This window comes from Mesocricetus auratus, unplaced genomic scaffold (assembly GCF_017639785.1).
Source record: "Mesocricetus auratus isolate SY011 unplaced genomic scaffold, BCM_Maur_2.0 Super-Scaffold_100007, whole genome shotgun sequence".
NCBI classification, from domain to species: Eukaryota; Metazoa; Chordata; class Mammalia; order Rodentia; family Cricetidae; genus Mesocricetus; species Mesocricetus auratus.
In genome coordinates, this window is record NW_024429191.1 from 25906743 (window position 1) to 25929535 (window position 22793).

A 22793-nucleotide genomic window follows, 5' to 3' on the forward strand; every position below is an offset into this window, starting at 1 on the left:
ACTATGAAGGTAGTCATTAGTTCACATACGCCTGTCAGCTTCTGTCCCTTTCCTTAATGCTTCTCTCTGGCTGCCATGTTCTTAGCTTAGTTTGGGGAGTTGGGTCAGAAGGAGTGAGAAAAAGAGGCCAGTTGTCATCTTCATATTCCCATAAATCATGGGGAAACTGTTGTACTGAACCTCGACTCTCCAGCTTTGGGGGTCGGCACACAACTTTCTCTCACTGCGCGGGCTGCCGGTCTTGGAAATCAGCCACAGGGACAGACTTCTGGAGACTATGCTTCTGTTCTTGACTGTGAAAAGCCAAAGGACAGTTGCCCGGTCCTGCTGACCAGCACTGAGGTCACATCTTTCCCTTCCTATTTCCTTCCAGCTTCCCCAATACAGATCACAGAGGGCTGCAGGGGTAACTAGCTCCAAGATCTAGAACTGTCTAGAAGTTTCTTGTTTCCCTTGAAGACTCTGGATGCCATGTAAGGTCCAGAAGAAAGAAGTCTGCTCGGCCACCTTGAAGCTTCTCCAACCTCCTGGAAGCCCATCATCTCCAGAATCTCCTTCCTTGTCCCAATGCCTGTTTTCTCTGAGGCCCAGAGAAACTTCCATCTGACGGCTTCTGCATGTTGTCCTGTGCAATATACAGCTCTGGTAGGAAAGGGAAGCAGATGGAGGAAGATGGGGAAGATTCTCCCTTGGCCGCCTAGCTCAGAGCTGCCAGTGATGGTCAGGGAAGTCTCGAACTGGGGGGTCCTCCTCCTGTGCCAAGCTTGGAGAAGGCATTCACTCAGGTCCCATTCTGGCAGGTACACATGAGGGCTTCTGTTGACTGACCTCTCTCTGGGATCCCCAGGCTACACAGAGGTTGGGTCTTACCTGTCTCTTAGCTTTTAGGGACCGAGGAAGCCACTGCTGCCTCCTGGCCCCAGGACTTGGCTAAGGTGCCTGTTCCTGGTTATATGGCTGCATGTGACAAGCCATGCTCCCCTCCCTTGTCACCCCCCACATTCCCGTATTTACATGGTCACTCTCTGACTCAGACAGGTACTATTTGTAGGCAGTGTAGACAGCAGTGGGGAGTGGTCAGCCTGTGTCCCCTCTGAGCCGTGATGCCAAAGGTTGCTAGACTCTCAGAATCCCCCGTTGTGCATCCCCATTGTTCCGTGTGTCACCTCCTCCTCTCTTCCAACCTCTCTGTCCTATGGTGCTTTGATGGTGCACCACAGCACTCCTGACTTGCTGGTGACCATACGCCTGTGACCAACAAATCAGGATCCTGCCTCACGGGGTGGCCACTGGGCTTCCTGCACTGGATCTCAAGAACATTGAGCGGAGTGAGCTTGGGTGTGTGTGTGTGTGTGTGTGTGTGTGTGTGTGTGTGTGTGTGTGTATGAGAGAGAGAGAGAGAGAGAGAGAGAGAGAGAGAGAGAGAGAGAGAGAGAGAGAGAGAGAGAGAGCACTTTGCATGTACTTGTGGTTTTTTTGGTTTTTGGTTTTTTTTGGCTTTAAGCAGGAAAAGGGGCATCCTCCTTTTTTCTGACCTACATTCTAGGTGAAGTTCTCCAGGTATACTGAGGGGACAGACATGTTTGGAAGCCCAGTTATTGGGAAAGTATACACAGGGGCACCAGCCCTTCTCTAGTGGTCAGCTCTGAGGTGGGACAGTTGACTCTGGACAGATAGGCAGCCTCTTTGGAACATGGCTCAGAGCCATGGTAAATCAAATCAGGGCAGGGGGCCCCCAGCTCTCTTCAACCAGGGTCTTACCGCACACCTCCATTGGTTCTCTCCTGTTACTGCCTGTACATGATCCTCATGGGAAGAGCTCTGGGAAGGTGAGGGTGGGACTTGGGTGGACCCCATCTTGCCTGGGGCTCAGGAGGGCAGTTACTACATAATTGCTGGGGTTGGCCTCTGAGAGGCCATTTTCCATCCCCAAAAAGGTGCTGACAAGCATGTCAGAAGGTCCTCTAGGGGCCTTCCCGCCACTACAGCAAGCAGTTGTTAGCTCTTGGAAACCTCCCTGAGGAGGAGGCAGGCTTTTGACTCCCATTTGCTGCCTCAAGGCCTCCTGACCGTTCTTTGCAGAGTAAGCTCTAGCCTCGTGCTCTTGGGACTGTAGACAGTGGGAGGTGCATGTCTGGGAGGTAGAAAGATCTCAGGAAACCACGTTTCTCCACATTTCTCCTTGGGGTGACCGTGCTGTTCACACTCTGTCTCCCTGAGCTGTGATGCAGAAGGTCACTTGGGCCTAGGTCCCTTTTCTGCAGTCTTACAGTTTTTTCATTTATGTGCTACACCGAACGCCCAGTGATTACAGGCTGGATCCTAAAAACACCCGACTTTTGACACAAAGTTAGAAACACACCACTTCCCTTAAACCCAACCCTGTACTTCCTAGATGTTCTTGTGGGCTGTGCAGGCTCTCTCCCTCAACTCAGGAGGCAGGTGGCCTTGAGTGACAGTGCCACAGCAACATTAACGTCATGAGTCTTGTGAGCCTTTTGTCCCTTGACCCATACCGGAAGAAGACCCATTACTTTGCTCTTTGGTAATCACTTCCTTTTCCCCCTTCTCATTGCTTTGGTACCACCTCCATCCCATCAAACTATACTGTGAATAGCAAGATGGCAAAATTTTGTTTAGTTTGGTAGAGATGTTGGCAGCTGCTCTATTTGCATCTTCATTCCTGCCTGTCATCCAAAAGTTGGGGAGGCTGCCACAGGTAGGAGCCCCTTCCCTTCTGCACCATGAAGTGACCCATGCATACATGTAGACTTCAAGGATAGAGTTTGTCCCAAAGGATTGTTTACTACTTAGGAGGGGAAAGAGAATATTACCACAGGGAGAGGAGGGGGTGGTTACAACAGAACACTTCAGTCAACCTACCCCGTCTGTGGGTATCCAAGGCTCTAAAGGCTTTTTGTTGTGCCTAGAAAGTGAACAGGACTGGAAATAGCTGCTCTGTGCCCAGCCACTGTAGAGATATTTGTGAACACTGGGGTTGGTCTGAACCAAGGCTCTGTTGGGCTGAGGGAAGTTCAGAGTTCAGTTTGTAGCTGAGTGTGATGGTGCACGCTTTTAGTCCCAACAGAGGCAGACAGATCTCTGACTTCAAGGCCAGCCTGGTCTACAAAGTGAGTTCCAGGACAGCTAGGGTCACACAGAGAAACCCTGTCTCCAAAACCAAAGTTGTTTGAGACAGGATCTCATGTATCCCAGGTTGGCCTTCAACTCTCCTCTTCCCAAGTGCTAAGACTACACTGCATGTATGTGACACCACACTTGGTTTATGTGGTCCTGGGTTCAAACCCGGATCTTCATGCATGTCAATGCAAACACTCTACCAACTGAGATACATCCCCAGCCCAGGCTATAAGTGTTCTGAGAAACTAAATTAGCTGCCTGCCAAGTTTAGAACCCTAAAGCCATTTCTGACCTGTGAACCTCAAGTCTCTAATCCCTTCCAAGTTGCAACTTTCTGCTTGCTTTCTGTTTCTTTTATCCTTGGTGACTTCCACCTGTAAGAGAAAAGCTCTTTCCTATCCCTGTTTTAAGACATTGTAGATTTTAGGGTCTGAATATCCTCTGCCATGCAACAGTCCCTCACTCTGCAGTAACCCTTTTCCACAGTGTCTCCCCTAGGTTCAGTTAATTTGCTTATTTGACAAAGCAGGTGTGAGACTTGCATTCTTAAAATTGGAGGCACATTCTAAAGCTAGTCATTTTGTCAAATGCATGTAATGAAAGCCCCCAAAGGACTCTACACACAAGCCAGGGAACACGAACTGGAAAGGTAACCCTTCTCTAGGGACGCCAACTAGAGGCTCTCCAAGCCCAATACCCCAAAATCATGCTCCCAGTGTCCGCTTGTATGAGTGTATGTATGCCTGTGTCTGGGATCCAGGGCAAATGTGAATTTTCTTTTTATTTGGGAGATTGTTCACAGGAAATAGTCCTCTCCTCTCTTGTCCTCCTATTGATTGTTTACAATATTTGTACATCTATGCAAAATACTTGAATGGGCCGTGGTGCCTTGTTTTGTTACTTTTTGTTTTTGTTTTTTTCTCCTTTGTTTGTATTTAATTAAAACAAATTGTCATTTGAAAACAGTCGCTGTTTGGACAGTTCTTTGTGTGTGTGCTGTTTCAGTATTACACTGCTTGGACCACTTACGACACATGGCGTATACTTCTCAGAAAGAGGTCCCCCAGAGGCCACAGGTTTTTCCCATGAGACAATGACCTGAGCCATAGTGAAACCCCAGATTTCCCCATGGCCAGGAGAGAGGGTTGCTTGCTGTTCCTGTGCAGAAGATGCTCTGACTTCATTACATCTTGGGTCACCGAAGGCTTTAATGATCTTGAGATTCTAGTACATTCTTCTACACTATTGCCTTTACAAGGCAGCTGAGACACTCTGCTGTCCTCTCTCCTTACTAGGGGGAGTGTTTGAATGAAACGGGGAGACTTAGTGAGGGTCTCTTGGGCTGCGTGGGCAGGCTCAGGAGGGCCAGTTTGTGTGCACTTTAGATTCCCAGGGCTTGTGTGAAAACAGCACATACTGCTGGTGCCTCCCACCATCATACAGGAAGAAGGGATATTCACTGAGGGATTAGCCCATGTAAGATATTTTGTACTATTTTTCTTCATATGGGTTGCTGTGGTGGTCTGAATGAAAATGGCCCCCATAAACTCAGGGACTGGCATTATTGGAGGTGTGGCCTTATTGGAATAGGTGTGGCCTTCTTGGAGGAAGTGCGTCACTGGGGACAGACTTTGAGGTTTCAGGCCCAGTGGCTCACTCTCTTCCTGCTGCCTATGGATCCAGATGTTGAGCTGTTGCCTCCGTCTCCAGCACCATGTCTGTCTGCAGGCCACCATGCTTCCCACCCTGACAAGAATGGACTGAGCCCCTGAACTATAAGCCAGCCCAATGAAATGTTTTCCTTATAGAAGTTGCCGTGGTCATGGTGTCTCTTCACAGCAATAGAAACCATTAACTAAGGTGTGGTCATCAAAAGCATCCATTCCAACAGCAACCTTCCCTACTTGAGTGAAGGCAGATAAGTGAAAGACATGGGAAGGCTTTGCTTGGAATTTCAGAGATCAGAGACTGCCCTCCCAGCATATTAGAGGGACCCAGTGGTGTGAATTTGCTCCTCGTTCAAGGAAGATCAAGACATTTGTCAAGTAAACACACTCTGAAGTCTTTATTCTTGACCCCAGAGCCCAGGCTCTCAGAACCCTCAGCTTACTGCCACACCCAAGATCCAATGTGTTGCATTGATTTCAGTTACAGTCAGAAATCCACATTCATTAAAGTACTGAGGATTGGCCATGGATGGTCCAGGGGGCCATAGTGTTGATCTGCCCTAAGAGCTTGCCCAAGGCTAGAAAGGGTTTGATGTGGGTGTGGTTGCACTTAGGGGATCAGATGTGAAGACAGCAAAGGCAGGGAGATTGACAGGACTCTACCCACACTACAGATCACTTTCCTATGGACTGGCTCTTAATTTCACTCTCTTGTGGTCCTTCCTTTCACAGCCGGAAGAAGCTGGGAAGAAAAGGATCCCAATTCTCTCCTCATCTACTGTCACATGCATGCCTCTGACCAAATGTGAGGTCATCAAAGATGACCCCCAGGGCAAGTGATGGTGGAGGAGTCCTGGCATGCTGCTTCCAGTTTGGGCAGCGAGTATGTCAGTGGAGACAAACTCGGTCCTAGTTGGGCCAACAAGGCTGTGCCAATCCCACACTCTCAATGAGATTCAAAGCCAATCCGACTAGCTATGGCTCAGAAATTGTCTCACACCTTTTTGGGCCTGGGTTCTTGTCTGGGTCTTAGAGTCAGCCCAAAAGTTACTTCCAGGTTTCCAGAGAGCCCATGAATCCATACTGCCAATCTTGACATTGTACCTCACACTCTCCTCTACCTTCTCAAGCCGTATTATGGTCAACTTCTTGATGCAATGGAAATCACATTCTGCTATATTCCAGAGTAACAGCACAATGATGTTCTCTTCCTAGAGAAGGCTAGGAGTTTGGCCATCAGGTCTGGGCTAAGAGGCATCCCCTGTGGTTGCTGAATTCTAAGGTTACAGCGTGCATGTGTCAATGACTGGTGCCTTGGAATGGACAGAGAGAGGGAAGGATGGTGGTGCTGCTTGGGACATGGACAGCAAGAAATGACCTCCAGGCTGGAGTGCTTGGAGAATGGACTAGTTGAAACTTCCCTGAGACATCAGGTGGCTTTCACAGTAAGAAGGTCAGCTGGGATCTTGCTTCTATCTCCGGGAAACACCAGGCTACCTGGCACCTACTGTGCACCTTGGGATGGTGAGGGGCCCAGATTGCTCTGCAGTCCTCCACAAGCTCCATTCTTGGACTGAGGGCTGAGAAGTTCAGCTTGACAGGCCAATTGGTCTGAAGGATTTCCTGATGACCAATATCTGAGGGCAGTTCTTGAACTGGGCTACATTCAGCAGGTCAAATTCTGTCTTCTCCCCCAACAACACAGAGATGGTGCTGAAGGAAGCAGAAGGAAGAGGCTCTGGGGTCTTGCTGGCTCCAACAGATACTAGTGGAGTTAGTCACCAAGGCTGTATCCCTAGAAAGTCCTGCCAGCCACCTTACTGGGTAGGGATTTTTTCTTCTAGGAACAGCAGTGAGGTATAAATGAATATCTCAAAAAAAAAGGATAGCCCTTGGCAACAGATGTACTGAAAGTAACCTGGTAGTCTTGAACTTGAGAGGTCAGGCTGGACATTGGGCACCTCCTCTTACTTGTGCATTCCAGGCTTTAAGAATGGATCATAAATACTTTGGGCTTCTGTTGTGGTGATGGTGTGCTAGAAAGTTCTATGTTGTCCACAAGGACATTCTTATCTTCTAGTTTAATGACGGTGGGCTCTGGGGCAGGAGCTGGAGCTGTGTTTTTGTGTGTGTGTGGCAAGCTGATTTGGTTGATGTCCAAATCTTTGAAAGCATGAAGCATGAAAACACCCAAGATGATGGTGACAAAGCCAGACAGGGTGCCCACAATGTCCACAGCAGACATGGTATACCACTCCTTGAAGAGGACGATGGAGGAGATCACTACCACCGTGGTGAAGAAAACGTAGTAGATGGGGAAGACCAGGGAGGTGTTAAAAATATCCAGTGCCCTGTTGAGGAAATTGACCTGAATGATGATGGAAAGTCCCAGGATGAGGGACAGGATGTAGGGCAGGGGGTGGCGAACAACTGGTAAGCCCTGGAAGAAGTTCCTGATAGTGACACCCAGACCCTTGACGGCAGTCACGGAGAAGGATCCAATCACAGAGCAGATGATGATGTAAATGAGAATATTCCTTTGCCCATAACGTGGAGCAACAATGAAGATGAGGATGAGGCAGGACACCACTAGAAGGACCGCAAATATGATGAACCCTTCAGGAAGGAGGGACATAAACCATTCAGTGAAGGATTCACACAGTATCTAGGAGCCCAGATTTACACTCTCACATGTGGGTTCTAGTCTCAGCTTCAGACTTCTTAAGAACTCATGCAAGTTATTAAACTCTAAGACCCTAGTTTACTCGCTTGTTAAAAAAAAAAGGGTCAAAAATGGGATGTTTTTCCTTGTAGAGCTGTTTTATGAAATAATGCATATTATTACACAAAATTTTTATAATAAAAATGTGTGCATTTAGAGAAATGCTCCACACACAATGAACAATAAATTGTCTATGTTTTACATTGATCCAGGAAGCCTGGCTAAAGGGTACTGCCTAACTTCCTTCCTGTTGTTCACCTTTTCCTCAAGGGGGCAGCACAGAGATGGACAGAGCTCAGTTAGGTGGTCTACACACAATTCATGCTGGAGTGTTTTCTGCAAGCCCAGTGCTTGAAGCCTACCTGTGTCTTTCATCTTAGAAGCCATCTCCACAACAGTCGTGACCTTCTCCTCCTTGGGGGCATGTATGACCATCACCGTGCTGCCAGCCACACAGATGATACAGCCCAGCTTCCCCAGCAGATTCAGGCTCTCGCCCAGGCAATATGAGGAGAAGATGGCACTGTACCGGGGCACGGGAGAAAGGGATTGAGTGAAGGCGCCTATTCCAGCCCCCGCAAAAGACACATGAGTAAACACTTAGGGGGGACAACAGTTCAAAACTCACCCCTCTCTGTAGAAGCCTTCCTAGATTCCTTCCATCCAACCCCAAACTTTCAAAAGTAGAAACGTATTTCTAGGGGGGTTGGAATGTGTGCTGGAGAAGCAGAAATACACGTGGATCTCTTTTATTTTTGAAATGGAAACCATTTACACACCAAAGGGTTGCAGCCTGCTTGGTTTATTGTCAACTTGACAAATGTAGGGTCATCTGTGAAGTGATCTCAGCTGAGCAAATGCCTCCATCAGACTGGTCTGTTGACAAGCCTGTGGGGTGTTTCCTTGACTGATGATGAATGTGGGTGATCAGAGACCACTGTGGGTGGTACCATTCTTGAGCAGGTGGTCCTGAGATGTATAAGAAAGCAAACTGATGAAGCCAGGAAGAGCAAGCTCCCATGTGGCTCCTGCTTCAGTTTCTGTCTCTAAGTTCCTGGCTTGAGTTCCTGCCTTGGCTTTCCCCCATGATGGACTGCAATTTGTGAGCCCAATAAACCCTTTCCTCCCTAAATTGCTTTTGGTCACGGTGTCTCAGCACAGCAATAGAAAGCAAACTAAGACAGGTTATTTGAGCCTTTCAAACCACTCTTGCCTGACTCCCTACCAACTGAATGTCCTGTAGTATTGCTACGAGACTTTTTCAACCATGGCTTGTATGCATCTGGCAGTAGAGAACAAGCCAAGTTAGTCCATTGCAGGGCCACACTTATTCACCCGAAATGCATTTTCTGGTACTTTCTATTCCTTGCCACATTTCTGTTCCTAGGGTCATAGAGAATGAATCTATTCCTCTTTCACTTGCATATGCCAATATAAACCACCACAATGATAATTACAGATGTCTTGGGGCACGTATTTCCTAACAGGTACTGCGTCAGAGTTAATCTGACAACTCTGTGAATTAACATATACTGCTCCCAATTTACAGATGATAAAACTGAGCTTGTAGAAGTTAAAATGACTCAGCAAGTCCTTTAACTGGTAAATGACAACAGCAGGTTTTGAACGGGACTTTGATCTTATTGCAAAGCTGATGGGTTTTCCTCTACATTAAAGAAAGCCTTTATACTTCTCAGAGTTTTTACTGAACAAGATCCTTCTGGCTCCTTGGTGACATGATTTCTGTTCCCTTCTGATCCTCTAGATGAGGGAAGAAAAAGGGGCCTGGGCTGGCTAGGAATGAACCATGAGCTCACTTGCTTTAGGAAGGCGGCATTAGTTCACATTAAAAATGTATTGGCTGCCTGGGGACCTAGGTAGTGTCCAAAAGTCTTGGCCTGTGGGCAAGCTTGTGGGCCATTTTCTTGACTGATGATAGATGAGGAACAGCTCAGGTCACAGTGAGCAGGGCCATACCTGGATAGGTGGTCCTGGGGCACATGGGAAGCAAATTGAGCAAGCCATGAGATGCAAGCCCCAACTGTTTTACCTACGGTGTTCTATTTGAGAGACTCTTATGGCATTTACACAGGCAGGACCAAACAGTGGAGAATGCCATCCCTCTCAGAACATCCGGGGAGTGGGGATTTGTAAACACATAAGATTTGGGAAGCATGTCTACTCAGCAGTAATAGCAGCAAGGCCAGTTGTGCACTGAGAGAGAGGATTCTACTTGTCTCACAGCTGTAAACATTGCAAAATTGTCATCAAGCAGAAAACAATACAGAAGAGATTATAGGTGCTATCTGTGGTTGACTAGGATTTGTCAGAGCTCCTAAGAAGATGGGGGTGATAAGAGGTGCAAATGATTAGCATCAATTATTTTACTGTATTATTGTTTCTGGTTGTTCTGGGATGTTAGGAGTCAAACCCAGGCATACCAGGTGAGTGTCCTGCTCTCAGCTACATCACCGGCTCTAAGATCCCTAATTTTTAAAACCAGTGTTTGCAAAGTCTTTACTGAGAGGCAACATAGCACAGCACGGCTGTTAACTCCTGGGTCCTGGGATTACACTGCATTGGGTGGATCCTGACTTGACAACAGGATCTTCATGCTGACATATACAAGTGGAAGAAGGGGGTTTGTCTACCACCTAATAGATCATAAAGTAGAAATTGTTGGAAAGTTACCTTGGCCAAAGTACTTAACCTCTCTGAGTCTTAGGAACAAATGTAAGAATGAAGTAAGTTAGTACACAGATTACATTCAGATGGCTTTATCATAGTTTTCCTCTGTCTATTGTAGCCATGGTTACTTGCAGCTATTTTGTTCCACATCCATTCTTCCTGTTATCTCATTTAGTTCTCTGGGTGTGTATCATTAGTATTCTGTTTTACATATGGATGAATTACACCTTGGCTAAGAGGCTTGCCTCTTGTTTCATCACTACTGAGGTTTGAGTATAGATCAGTACTCGGGTAGTGTTGTGACTCAGTTGGTAATGTGCCTGCCCTGCAAGCATGAGGGGCTGAGTTCAAATCCTCTGCACCTACCTAAAAGCCAGGTATATGTGCCTATAATCCTAACCCTGGAGAGTCCAGAGATTGGAGCATTCCTGACCTTATTGGGCAGTCAGCCTAACCAATCGATGAGCTCCAAGCAGTGAGAGACATTGTCTAAAAAAAATAAGGTAGAGACTAATTAAGAAAGACAATGAACTCTGATCTCTGTCCTCCATGTACATGTATACATATGTACATGCGTCTGTATATACAACTATACATGTTGTGTATACATGACATACACACTATAGACAAAAGAACACTGAGGCTCATGTTCTTAATTCATCGAGGAGAATTGAGGCCCATGGCAGCCATAGTCCTGGGGTCTAATGCTTTTGACAGCATGTCCCTTTTTCCAGAGCTTGGGCTGTTTGGGGTCCTAGGTAGCTGCTCCCCATTTGGCAAATCCAGGTCTCAACAAAACAAAAAAAACAGGAAAGAACCAGAGGCAGCAAAAGAGGGGACAGTGACCTTATAAGGACGCTCAGTGCTCCCAGCGGTGTGACAACTGTAGCGGGTGCAAATGCATAGGCCCCAAAGTTGGCAACTTCTCCAGCGGACACTAGGAAATCAGAGGAGAAAAGAGGCCAGTGTGACTCCAAGGCACCACATCCATTTCAGATGAATCTGGGCAGAGATGGTTTCTGTCAGTGCTCAACTGTACCTAAAATCCAAGACCAGCAATCCTTAAGATCCACCCATATGCTGTCTGCCTGGAAATAAGGTCAGACCCAGACTCTTGAGTTCTCCCACTGTAAAGGTGGTAAGGCCAAAATCCTGAGCTCACAGTGACCTGTGCAGCTGCCATAGTTTTTTTTTTTTATGTCCTTTTGCTTTTAGTCCACACTGAAGTGTGTCTCACAGGCTTTCATGTTTTCATCTCTATCTTTAAGGGAAGTTCTAGAAAGCGAGTTATCAAATAAAGAAACAATTACAGTTATGGATTCTCTGGGTACTGCTTGGTTCAAGGACTACTCTTTCATAAGGGAACTGTGGACAGTTGTGTGGGCTAGGTTTTTGTTTTGTTTTGCCAACTTGACACAAGCTAGAGTCCTGTGAGCAAAGGAACCTCAGTTGAAAAAATGTCCCCTGTCAAACTGGCCCAAAGTTCCTGTCTGACGACTGATGTGCAAGAGCCCATGCTATTGTGGGCCGTGCCACCCCTGGGCAAGTGGTCCTGGGGCTTATAAGAAAGCAAACTGAGCATACTAGGAGAAGCAAGCCAGTAAGCAGCACTCCTCTGTGGCTTCTGCCTCAGTTCCTGCCCCTAAGTTCCTGTATTGTCTTCTGCCTATGATGGACAATAACCACATAAACCCTTTCCTTCTTGAGTTGCTTTGGGTCAGTGTTTTATCACAGGGGAAGAATATCTGGGACAACAGTCTGAACCAACAGGAGGTCTAGAAAAGGCTGAATCAGCAGGCAGCCAGACACCCTTTCCATCCGAGTTTCCAGTCTGCCCTTGTCTACAAGAGCCTTCCCCATCTCTTTTCTGTAGGGAGCAGCCACGGCCTCCTGTGTGAAGGCAAATGGTCAGCAGGAGAGCTCTGCCCAAGGTAAGGACCGACCTAACTGGAAGATTATTGACAGGAAGTGTTAATTTCTACCTAAAAGAATTAGACTTTGGACTAGGGAGATAGTTTGGTGGGTAAGAGCACTTGCTGTACAAGCAAGAGGACCTGAGTTCAAGTCCTCAGAATGGGCATAAAATCCAGGCATTGCTGAGTGTGCCTGTAGCTGCAGTGTGGTGGGGTGGAGATATACAGATCCTGCAAGCTTACTGGCCAACTGGCCTAGCAGAAATGGTGAACTGAACTTCAGGTTCAGTAAGAGAACCTGATTCAAAAACCAAGGATGAAAGCCTTAGAGGAAGATGCCTGACATCCTCCGCATACACACACTGGTGATGATGATGATGATAGCAGTGATAATAATACTTTAAAAGTTAAGCTTTGATAGCCATAAAGGGTAGGTGCACAGTGGGGACAATATGCGAGTGTACATATCTAGGCAAAGCTTCAGAAGAGCCATGTTCAAGTGGGTCACACTCTTAATTGTCACGATATAGGTAAGTTGCTCTAAGTTCCCAAAGCCTACCAGATAGAGGCCAAGGCTGTGGCCAAAAAGCAGTGTTACCAGGGCCCTGTATTTCAGTGGCCATTCAAAAATATAAGGAAACAGGATTTTCTATATCCCAGTCTGGCCTTGAACTTGTTGTGTAACTGAGGGTGGCCTTGAGCTTCTGCTTCTGCTTCCACCTCTGGAGTGCTGTGATTATAGGCATGTTCTACCACCTCTGTTATGTGGTGCTTGGGACTGAACCCAGGGTTTTGTGCATGCTAGGCAAGTGTTACATCCCAAGCTGTGCCCCTGCATCATTATCTTCATAGAAGAGGCCTTCTTTGGGCTTAGAAAGTGATCTCTCAACATAAGATGTCTGCAGGGACAAGGTTTTCCCAAGGAAGTTGGCCTTGGGCTCTCAGTGTCTATAATGGAGATATAACTGCTCCATCTGCCCTTCCCTTCACCTCCATCCCAGCTGTCAGTAGATCCCTCTTCTTAATAGTAAAAGAAGCTACTTACTGGTAGCAAATCCAGCCCACCACATCGGGTCCTTCAGGTAGCCATAGCCTCCATTCACTATAGAAGGAAATAGACACGAAGTTAGAAGTTAGTGACACTTTGTGGGGTTCTGCTTTTTTCCCTTAACTGTCCCCCAGGACTTGCTTCTTAGCATCTATATACAGTTGCCCTCTTTTGTGTCTGTGGCTTGACTTGTCTTCTGAGTTCAGCTGTGCATCAAAACTACTCACTTGGCATCTCTGATTTTTTACGGATACTCCGATATCTGCCCTAAATGTGACTCTTGACATTCATTATACCCCTGCAACTTGTTAAATGAAACTCTGGAAATGACACTTCCAGAAACCAGAGGCCCTTCTCTCCTCTTCTTCTGAATCTAGTCTGCATGGATAATTCTGTCACCAAAAAGTACAGCAATGTCAACCTCCTACTCCATCATGTCTGGCCAGAAGAAAGCAATGGCTTTGTTACGGAGTTACTGTGACTCCACACTAATCCCCATAGCAAATTGTTTCCTTTATGACAGTCAGTGGTTTTGAAAAATACAAATCAGATTATATGGCTTTTCTATGTACAGCTGCCCAGTGTCTTCCACTTACTCTTGAGATAATGCCCCAATCCTTATGGAAACAGGCTTGACCCTGCCCACCTCTGCAAACACCCCTGCTGCACTCTTCATATTCTTTAAGAATGATTAGCTCTTTCCTGCCCCAAGTTTCTCCCTGAGTGCAGAATCTCTCCTTTAGTGTTTGCTTGAATTCATACCCAATCTGTAGGTCTCTACTGCTTCCCCTAGGTGCCTAGTCTGGCCTCTGATTTCTATTATTTCTCCCTTGAAATAATTCTTCATGATTCTTATCACTTGTAATTGCAGATGATCTGCTTAGTTTTTGGCATTAAAGAGGGATCTCACTAAGTAAGTTGGAGATATCCCATTTGGAATTGACTATGTAACCTAAACTGGCTTTGACCTCATGATCCTTCTGTCTCCATCCCTGCTGGGATGGTATGCTGGTTAGTGTTTTGCCAACTTGATAGACTAGAGGAGTCTGGGAAGAGGGACCTTCAGGAATAGAATTGCTTCCACAAGATTGGCCTGTAGGCAAGTCTATGGAGCATTTTCCTTACTGGTATTGTATGTGGGGATCTGACCCACTGTAGCTGATACTGCCCCTGGGAAGGTAGTCCTGGGTTGTATAAAAAAAAAGCAGACTGGACCAGTCTAGTCTACAAAGCTAGTTCCATGATGGCCAGGGCTACTACATAGAGAAATCCTATCTCAGAAAAACAAACAGACAAACAAATAACACCCCTCTCCCAAAATCAGGCTGAGCTAGCCATGAGGAACAAGCCAGTAAGCAACCAGTCACCATGGCCTCTGTTTCTGTTCCTGCTTCCAGGTTCCTGCCCCAACTTCCCTTCACAATGGACTCTTTCCTCCTAAAGTTGCTTTGCCCATAGTGTTTTATCACAGAAATAGATGAAAACTAGGACAGACAACAGTTAAGAAACCAGAATTGTAATTGTAATGGTCTGTCTCCAAAGCACAGAGTCTCCTGGGAGAGCCAGGCAATGAACAGGTCCAAACTTGAACACGCCATCTTCCCAAAACCAGTTTTTCTCTCTGTATTCATTGCAGAACATGGCACCATCCACCTCTTCCCAGTTGCTCAGTCAGAAACCTGAGTCATCGTTGACTTTCCTCTGCCTTCCCCTGGGAGCCAGGACACATCAAAAACATCAAAGCCGGTGAGTTCCACCTTCCCAAACTATCTCTGGAATCTACCATGTGTCTCTGTCTCCAGCGCCCTACTTTCTCCTCTCACTCAATTCAGTGGTTCATCTCTGAGGCTCTAATCCGCTCTCTACCTAGCAACACGGACCCTTTTCAAATCATAAATGGGATTGTCACTCCCCTGCCTAAAACACCAGTGAGTAACTTAATACTCACACTCAAACTCTGCAGTGCAGTTTCCATGACCCTTGGTGAGCTGTCTTTGTTGAGCTCACCTGCCTCTGCACTCTCTGCTCATCCTGCATGGGGCTCAGGCTCACCTCTTAGCCTTGGTACTCTCTGCTCCTGACACTGAATCGTCCTCTTCTCCTTTCCCTACTACCGCCTTATCATTCAGGCCTCAGTATAAGAATCGAGTTTTATAGAAAACTTCCCTTCTGCACTGGATCTGAGCTTTACATACTTCTACATATTCCTGTAGCCACCTGCAGAAAATACTCTTGTAGCAACCTGTATATTCCCCGTGAAGGCACTCAGCACACCGTGGAAGGATTTTTGTGTTGGCTGTCTGTCTCTCCCACTTGACGGTTGTACTGCAGGGACCCTGTGTCCCCAGGTTTTACACTGCATCTGGCACATGGCAGGCAAGCAATCAATGATGTGAATTCCTTTACATGTGATGTCATTTCCTGAGGACTATTTCGGTGTATCACATTCAGTCTTCCAAACCAGCAAGACTCAGTGCCCGTGCCTCAGTTCGGTGCCATGTGTAGGGCACCTGAGGGTATGACATGGTGTGGAATGAGGCTTTTCTGGTCCAATTTCACAGGAGAAGTTGTGACTTTTTCTGCGGGACAGGCTGGTAAGAATCCAAGCTGAGCTGGGCGGTGGTGGTGCACATCTTTAATTCCAACACATGGGAGGCAGAGTCAGAGAGAGCTCTGTGAGTTTGAGGCCAGCCTGGTCTACAGAGCTGGTTTCAGGACAGCTAGGGCTGTTACACAGAGAAACTCTGTCTCAAAAAACAAAAATAAACACAAACAAACAAAAGAATCCAAGCTGAGTTAAGTTTGGAGTGCCTGATTCTCCATCTTGAGGCTTTGCTGTGTTTTTATTCTAATGTGTACATCATGGGATTCTCAGGAAATACTGGATTGTAAAGGAAGGCTTCCAGATACTGGCAGTAGTAATTCTTAGTAGGGTTGACAATGAGCCTCTGGTGCCCACCTGAGGCCCCATTCTCAGCTTGTAGCCTGGGTCCCTGTGAACGGAAGTCATCCACAAAGGACTTAGCTGCCCCTTGTCGATCCCCTCCTGCCCAAGGAGCCTACCTGCCCTGGTGGCCCCTGTGGCCACAAGTCGTATGAGACCTTTCTTCTTAAGGATGACACTGCTGCCGATGAGGAGGCAGGAGAGGAAGGCGAGGCCCACACCGATGTAGAAGCCATACCTCTTCCTGACCCTCTCTTGCCAGGTGATCAAGGTGGCATTGTTGGGCTCTTCAGGGCTGATGCCTCTGACAATCTGACAGAGGACCTCTTGGGAGGCACAGTAGAGGCTGACTATGGAACCTAGAGGGAGAAGTATGCTGAGAGTCAGGCTGAGGACGTGGGCGTGGTTCCAATATGCTGGACCGCAGTTCAGATATGCTGGAATTGACGCTGACCTTGATTTCATGTTTCTATTGCTCCATGGCTCCACCCACACACCAAACCTCAGCCAAAACCAGACTACTTCCAATTCTCTATGCTGTTAGCTGTTTTCTCACTAAGGACTTCATCTGCATGGACCTATCAAATTGTTGGACCTCCTGTCAAATAGGCAACTTCTCTAACTCCCATTCCACAGACAAGGAAATGGAGTCCATGAGGGTGCAGTACTTGTTCAAGGATGTGCAGACTGTGAGGTTGGTTTGAATGTCAGCTTGCTGTGAATCCCCATCACCTGAGCAGGGAAACTCATCTGAGGGCTTGTCCTGATTGTCTTAACTGATGTAAGAAACCCACACCAAATGTGGGCGGCACCCTCAGGTGGAAAGGGTACAACAGCGGGAAGACTATTCCCCTTTTGCTCACTCTTCCTTCCCTCTCGTCTGGGGTTAATTTACTGTTTCCTTTCCTGTAGGAGGAAACAGTACTCCGCCATTAGCCATGTGACTTATTAGAGGTGCATATAGATGGGGTAATAAAAGGGCGTTTACCACACTGCTAACCACACCCACTTTAGGCATGACTAAAGATGTAAACGGATGTAGGCAGTGAACTACGTCACTAGCCAGGCCTAATTCCACGCCCCCTCTCCCTACTATTGATATTATAAGATAGTTTACACCTGTTAGTGTTAGTTTTCAATTATTTTAGAGTTGGGATTGGAAGGAGGTGTTCAGACTTGGGTGTTTCTTTCAGATAAGTTTAGGTTTAGATGGGATAGATGTTTGATACATTTTGTTCATTGACACAAGTTAGTTGTTTTAAGTTTAAATATCCTTTTTAGACTAAAAGGGGAATTGTAGGAGGAAACAGTACTCCACCATTAGCCATGTGACTTATTAGAGGCGCATACAGATGAGGTAATAAAAGGGTGGTTTACCACACGGCTAACCACACCCACTTTAGGCATAACTAAAGACGTATACAGACATAGACGCTTTCCTGATGACAGAATGCTCATGTATAGGACTCTGCCATCCACTGAGAACCAGCTGTCCTCCAGGAACCTCTGGGATTTTAGCAGCAGATAGAGACTGCTAAGCCCCCCAGCCTCATGGACGGAGCAGCTAGCAGATTCGTGGGCTCTCCAGTGTGGGACTACCCCAAATTCTGAGTTACCCAGCCTTGAGGACCAAGGAAATATTCTGTTTTCAACTGTTGTTACTACTGCAACATATGCTGATTTAACACACTCTTTTAATATGTACTCATTCTGTAAGAACTGTCCCTCTAGGAAGCCTTGACTAACACACGGATGGTCTGGGTTTCAGAATTCCACCCTTTGGTACTGGCACCTCCCACACTGGGGAGGGCCCCACCACTGCATCCATTCAGTATCCATCCCCTCTCAGCCCCTGGGATTGTGACTCTCCAATAACTCATAAAGCTCACTTGGGGCCTCTTCACTTTAAAACCAACACTAGGTAGAGGAGGGACGTCACCAGGCAGATAGTCCACCCAGACTTGGGTCAGCCTCGGGGCAACTGAGGAGTGAGCTTTCTGTGGATGGGACCTCATCATCCTAGGACTTACTTCTGAGATGTGCGGTGTTTGGGTCAGTGGCTGGGGACTCTTTCTGGGCATAACTGGATTGGTGCTCTGCCATCCCATGAAGAACTGTCTGCCATTTGCTTTTCTTGTCTGATTCTTTCCTTAAGGCCCAGAGCCAGGCCCCGAATTGTCTGTCCTCCTAGCACAAACACCAAGGACAGTTTGGGGAACAAAGGGCAGACCCTCAGTGAAACACAAAGCTACACAAATCCAGTGAAACATAAGAAAGCATAACCAAGACTGTACCAGTGCTACCATGTACATGGCTCCTGTTCTAGAGTTTTCCTTGAGGACTCTTAACAACCACTCAGTTAAACAGTCACAACGACCATTTCTAGGCCCTCAGTAGGAGAATTTGCGTTCAACTACCTTCCTAAAGGGTTATCTGTAATAAAGATGTGTCTAGGACCATTCCATCCTGAACACACCTGATCTCATCTGACCTGTAATAAGGTGAAGCCAGAAGTAGATCCATCCACACCTGATGACTGAGTCTCTGCTCAGGACCACTCCACCCTCTCTGATAAACAGCCTTCCCCATGGGGCAGGAATGTGCGGGATCCACCTTCATTGTGTCCTCTGTGTTAACACAAAAACCTGATGCAAACAGTCAAAAATGGGGAGCTTTCCCAGGAACATTCAGAGTGGGGGTTGCACTTGAAGCTCAGAAGATGAGTTTATCTATCTGGTTATGCCAGCCTTGGAGGCAGCAGCTGGGTCGGTCTCAGAAGACATGCCCCTGAGATTCCTCAGTTTACCCTGCTCCCACAATTCTTGCTTGCTATTGCCCTTTGTAGGTGTTTTAGCTTCTGATCTCTCCAGAAAAGGCCTAGACCCTAGTGCCAAGGACCTAAGCCCAGGCCAGACCTCTCTTAGACCAAGCTGACCCCAGATCTAAGGCCAGGGAGCTTGAAATTTGGCACACATGCATCAGAATAGCATCTGGGTTGAGCAGAATAAGGACAAAATTGACCTTTTGAACTTGACCCAGAGCAGTGGAGAATGCGTAGAAGAGCCCTTTAGAAAACCCAGGGAGGCCGGGCAGTGGTGTCGCAGGCCTTTAATTCTAGCACTGGCAGGGCAATCTCTGTGAGATCGAGACCAACCTGGTCTACAAGAACTAGTTCCAGGACAGCCTCCAAAGCCACATAGAAACCCTTCCTCTAAAAACAAAAACAAAAAAGAAAAGAAAATCCAGGGGGTCTATGTAGCTCAGTAGCAGGTGTATCTCAAAGGTAGAGTAGTTGCCTGGGAGATGCAAGTCTGTAGGTTCCAACCCAGGTACCAGATGGGGAAAAGGAGTCATTCATTAAAAAATAGTGAGAGGTAGGAAGGGCAGCAGAAAGTTGAGGGGGAGCAAATATGAGTAAGACACAATTATGTATGTGCATCAAATTGTCTTAGCAAAACCCACTATTTTGTGTGCTAAGTAAAAAAGTAATAGAGCAGAAAACAACAAAAACCCCAAGCAGCTGACCTAATCCATTTGTATTCTTGGGGGAAACTGAGGTCCCATGAAGAGAATAGATTTGCTGGATTGGGGACTGAAGTCTCCCAGGGGATATCTGGGTGTCTTTCGCTGTGACACATCTGTCTTTCCACCATGGGATGGTGAGACAAGAAGTCATCATCTTGAGGCCTAGCCAGACTGGTTCTGCACAGCTCCCTCCTGTTCCACCAGCTCGGTGCATCCTTGCCCAAGAGCCCAGGAAATGCAGGCAGAAAGCCAGAGTCTGCTTCTCACCTTTCCCCTGCTTCTTCAGGTCTCAGCTAGTGGGTGGAGCCAGAGGGCTCGCTTCAGCGCAGAAAGCCCCCACCCCGCCCCCCAGCTCTGCAGCTCCCACTAAGTCAAATTCTCCCAGTACAGTGACGGGATAGAGAGAGCTGTCGATCAAAGGGAACCCAATTTAGAGGGGATGCAATCTGGAAAAGGGGTGCCAAGCTGATGATCTTTATCTTTTTCAGTAGAATGTTCTAGAACTAAGGAAGCCTGCTACCTTGGATTAAGAGGTGAAGTTTAAAATGGCCTGCCTGGTTGCTGAGGAGATTAAGGTCAGTCAACACCTCAGAGCTGGCTTTGCTGAAGAAGGGACCTCATTAGGGACCTCGGAACACCACACAGGCTGCACTCCCCTAGACAGGAGTTCCAGATGGAACAGAGAACAATAGCAGTGTAGGTTCAGGAGTCTGAATCAGAGAGGTGATTCACATTCCCCACTATGCTACCTGGAGCAAATTATTAGCCCTGACAGAGCCTCTGTTTCCCTATCTCTAGAATAGACAGTGAAATTGTAACCTCACACCCTGGGGATGAAGGCCAGTGTTACATTGTTTTCCCAGCATGTATAAGATCCTGAATTTAATTTCCAACATTGCAAAAAAGAAAGGAGAAAGAGAAAAGAATTCAAAGGAAAAGAACAGAAAAGGAAAATGACAAAAGTTTTACAAGCCTAGGCTTAGGGCTGGGGAGATGGTGCCTTGGGTGAAGCCCTTTGATCTTGAGTCCTGGAATTTACATGAAGGTAAGAGGAGAGAACTCACATCACAAAGTTGTCCTGTACCCCCCACATCCTCAATACAGCACTCACGTCCATAAATACACATCATGCACATCACACACACACACACACTCGTGTGTGCCCATTCATACTCAGACACACACAGGCATGCACATACACATGCACAGTAGTAATAAATAAATTTTGAAATAAAATCTAGACCCGGTGCCACACACTTGTACTCCCTGGCAGAGATGGACCTGAGGCAGGAGGATCATACATTTGAAACTGTTCGGGACAATTTAGCAAGACTTTGTCCAAGTACAACAACAACAAAAAAATTGCCTGCTTATTAGAGTTTGCTTCTGGGATTAAATGGGACAGTTTAGGGAAGTTAAGAATGCTCCAGAAAACCAAGGGTCTTTTCTGAGCATTTCTCTTCCTTTCCAAAGAGTGTCGTGTGGATTTGGGGATGGGGAACTTCTCTGCTCCTCTATTCTTTGCTTTGGGTGATGGAAAGACACGTGGGCAGGTACCTGCAGCGACCCAACACTACCCCTGAGCCCTCTGCGCTACCCCTTAGGCAAGCCACCTGTCCCAGTGCGCTCTGTTTTCCCCCTCTCAGTCAGTCTTCCTCAGTCCCCTGCAGCTGCCGCTGGGGAGGTGACATCTCCACCAGACCCGAATCTTCAGGACAGTTTGGGAACCGGGTAGGAAACTGATGCTGACCACCACCCCCTAGCTTGTGCCCCCATCAAGTGAGGCGAAGTTGCTGAGAGTGGTGGGAACAAGGTAAGAAGCGCAGCGCCCACCCAGGTCCCCTTACCGCCACACGCACCGTTCTCGCAGCTGCCGTAGGCGTTGGCGACCCGCAACTCCATGGAGACCTGGGCAGACCTCGCCCGAGGTCCGCGGCTCCCCAGCAGGTGGCCGCTACTTGTCCCAGCTTGGCTCGGGCGGGCGAGGGAAGCAGTTGGGGTCCGGACCCAGGGGTGGGGAGAGTGACAGAGTGACGCGCCCCAGAGGGGAGGGTCCCCGGGGAGGAGTCACCCTGCGCCTTGGGCAACACCAGGCGCTGGGGAATCAACACTGGGGCAGGAGCCCGTGCCCTTCCAGGGTGCGACTGCAGCTGGGTGCCAGCCACGGAGTCGCCGGCCGGTGCCAGGGGAAGGAGAGAGAGAGGGGGCGGGTCCCCCGGGCGCGCCTTTCCGGGATGCCAGCACCCACATCTAGTTCCCTCAGTTGCAGAGTCAATGCTCTCCCGGATGGCGCAGAGGAAGCCACTTTGGGAGTAGAAGTGTCAAGGAAAGGTCTGAGAACCTGGTTCTTCCCTCTTTCCTTTACCCTCATCACATAACTTACAGGTCTGATCGGTGCTGGGCACTGTGGGTGATGGGAGCAGAGTAGATGCCCTTAAATGTTCAATACATATTTGTGTCTCGTGAATGGATGGCCAGGGACTGGTAGGATGAATGGAGCCGGGGAAATGAAGTGATTGGCGGTCCAAATGAATCAGGCTATTCTTTTCTTATATAGTTCTGGGAGACATTAATTAAGACCAATCATTTAGAAGCAGATGCTTTCCAAAATCATTATTTATAAATTTTATAGTATACAATCAAATTACATAAATATACATGTTTACATAATAAAAGTTGTGATTACATAATATGTGAGAGTGGTGGAGTGTATATATATACATACATAAAATTATTATGGAATGTATATGTGTGTACTAATACATATATATGGAATGCATGTGTATATTAGCTTGTTTATGGTGCTCATTTCGTAACATATGTACATATAAAATCATCGTATTTGTATACCTTAAATATTTAAGTATGTGTGTGCGTTTGTGTGAGTGTGTGTGTGTGTGTGTGTGTGTGTGAGTGAGTGTACGTGCCCCGACACTCATGGGAAAGTTAGAGGACAGACAGCTCTTGAGAGATCTTTATTTTTCTACCATGTCCCTGGGATCCAGTTCATGATACCAGACTTGTGCTCTTACTCACTGAGCCATCTCGCCAGCCCGGCAGAATACCGCAACACGACTATTATAATGGTGATGATGATGGTGGTGATGATTATAAAGACAAGACCACAAATGAGACTGATTCTGTG

At 47.2% G+C, this 22793-nt stretch overlaps 2 protein-coding genes across 4 annotated transcripts in view; one reads left to right on the forward strand and one right to left on the reverse strand.

Annotated features, from left to right (window-relative positions):
• Adam19 (ADAM metallopeptidase domain 19) overlaps positions 1-4106 on the forward strand; it is an 82768-nt gene extending 78662 nt beyond the window's left edge. For both annotated transcript variants that reach the window (XM_005071903.4, XM_021228288.2), the window contains one exon: positions 374-4106. In XM_005071903.4, coding sequence (XP_005071960.1) covers positions 374-427 — 54 coding nt within the window. In that variant the 3' untranslated portion in view covers positions 428-4106. The remainder of the gene's footprint in view (positions 1-373) is intronic.
• Positions 3480-21799, reverse strand: Nipal4 (NIPA like domain containing 4). 2 transcript variants are annotated; one of them, XM_005071902.4, is made up of 6 exons: positions 21508-21799; positions 16243-16482; positions 13177-13233; positions 11065-11155; positions 7893-8053; positions 3480-7424 (listed from the first exon to the last, which is right to left on the reverse strand). In XM_005071902.4, the coding sequence occupies exons 1-6, from the start codon at positions 21548-21550 to the stop codon at positions 6796-6798; spliced, it is 1221 nt and encodes a 406-aa protein (XP_005071959.1). In that variant the 5' UTR covers positions 21551-21799; the 3' UTR covers positions 3480-6795. The 2 variants fall into 2 exon arrangements, with proteins under 2 accessions (XP_005071959.1, XP_040604424.1); XM_040748490.1 differs by lacking the exon at positions 21508-21799 and adding an exon at positions 18154-18299.
• Between the last annotated feature and the right edge of the window lie 994 nt (positions 21800-22793).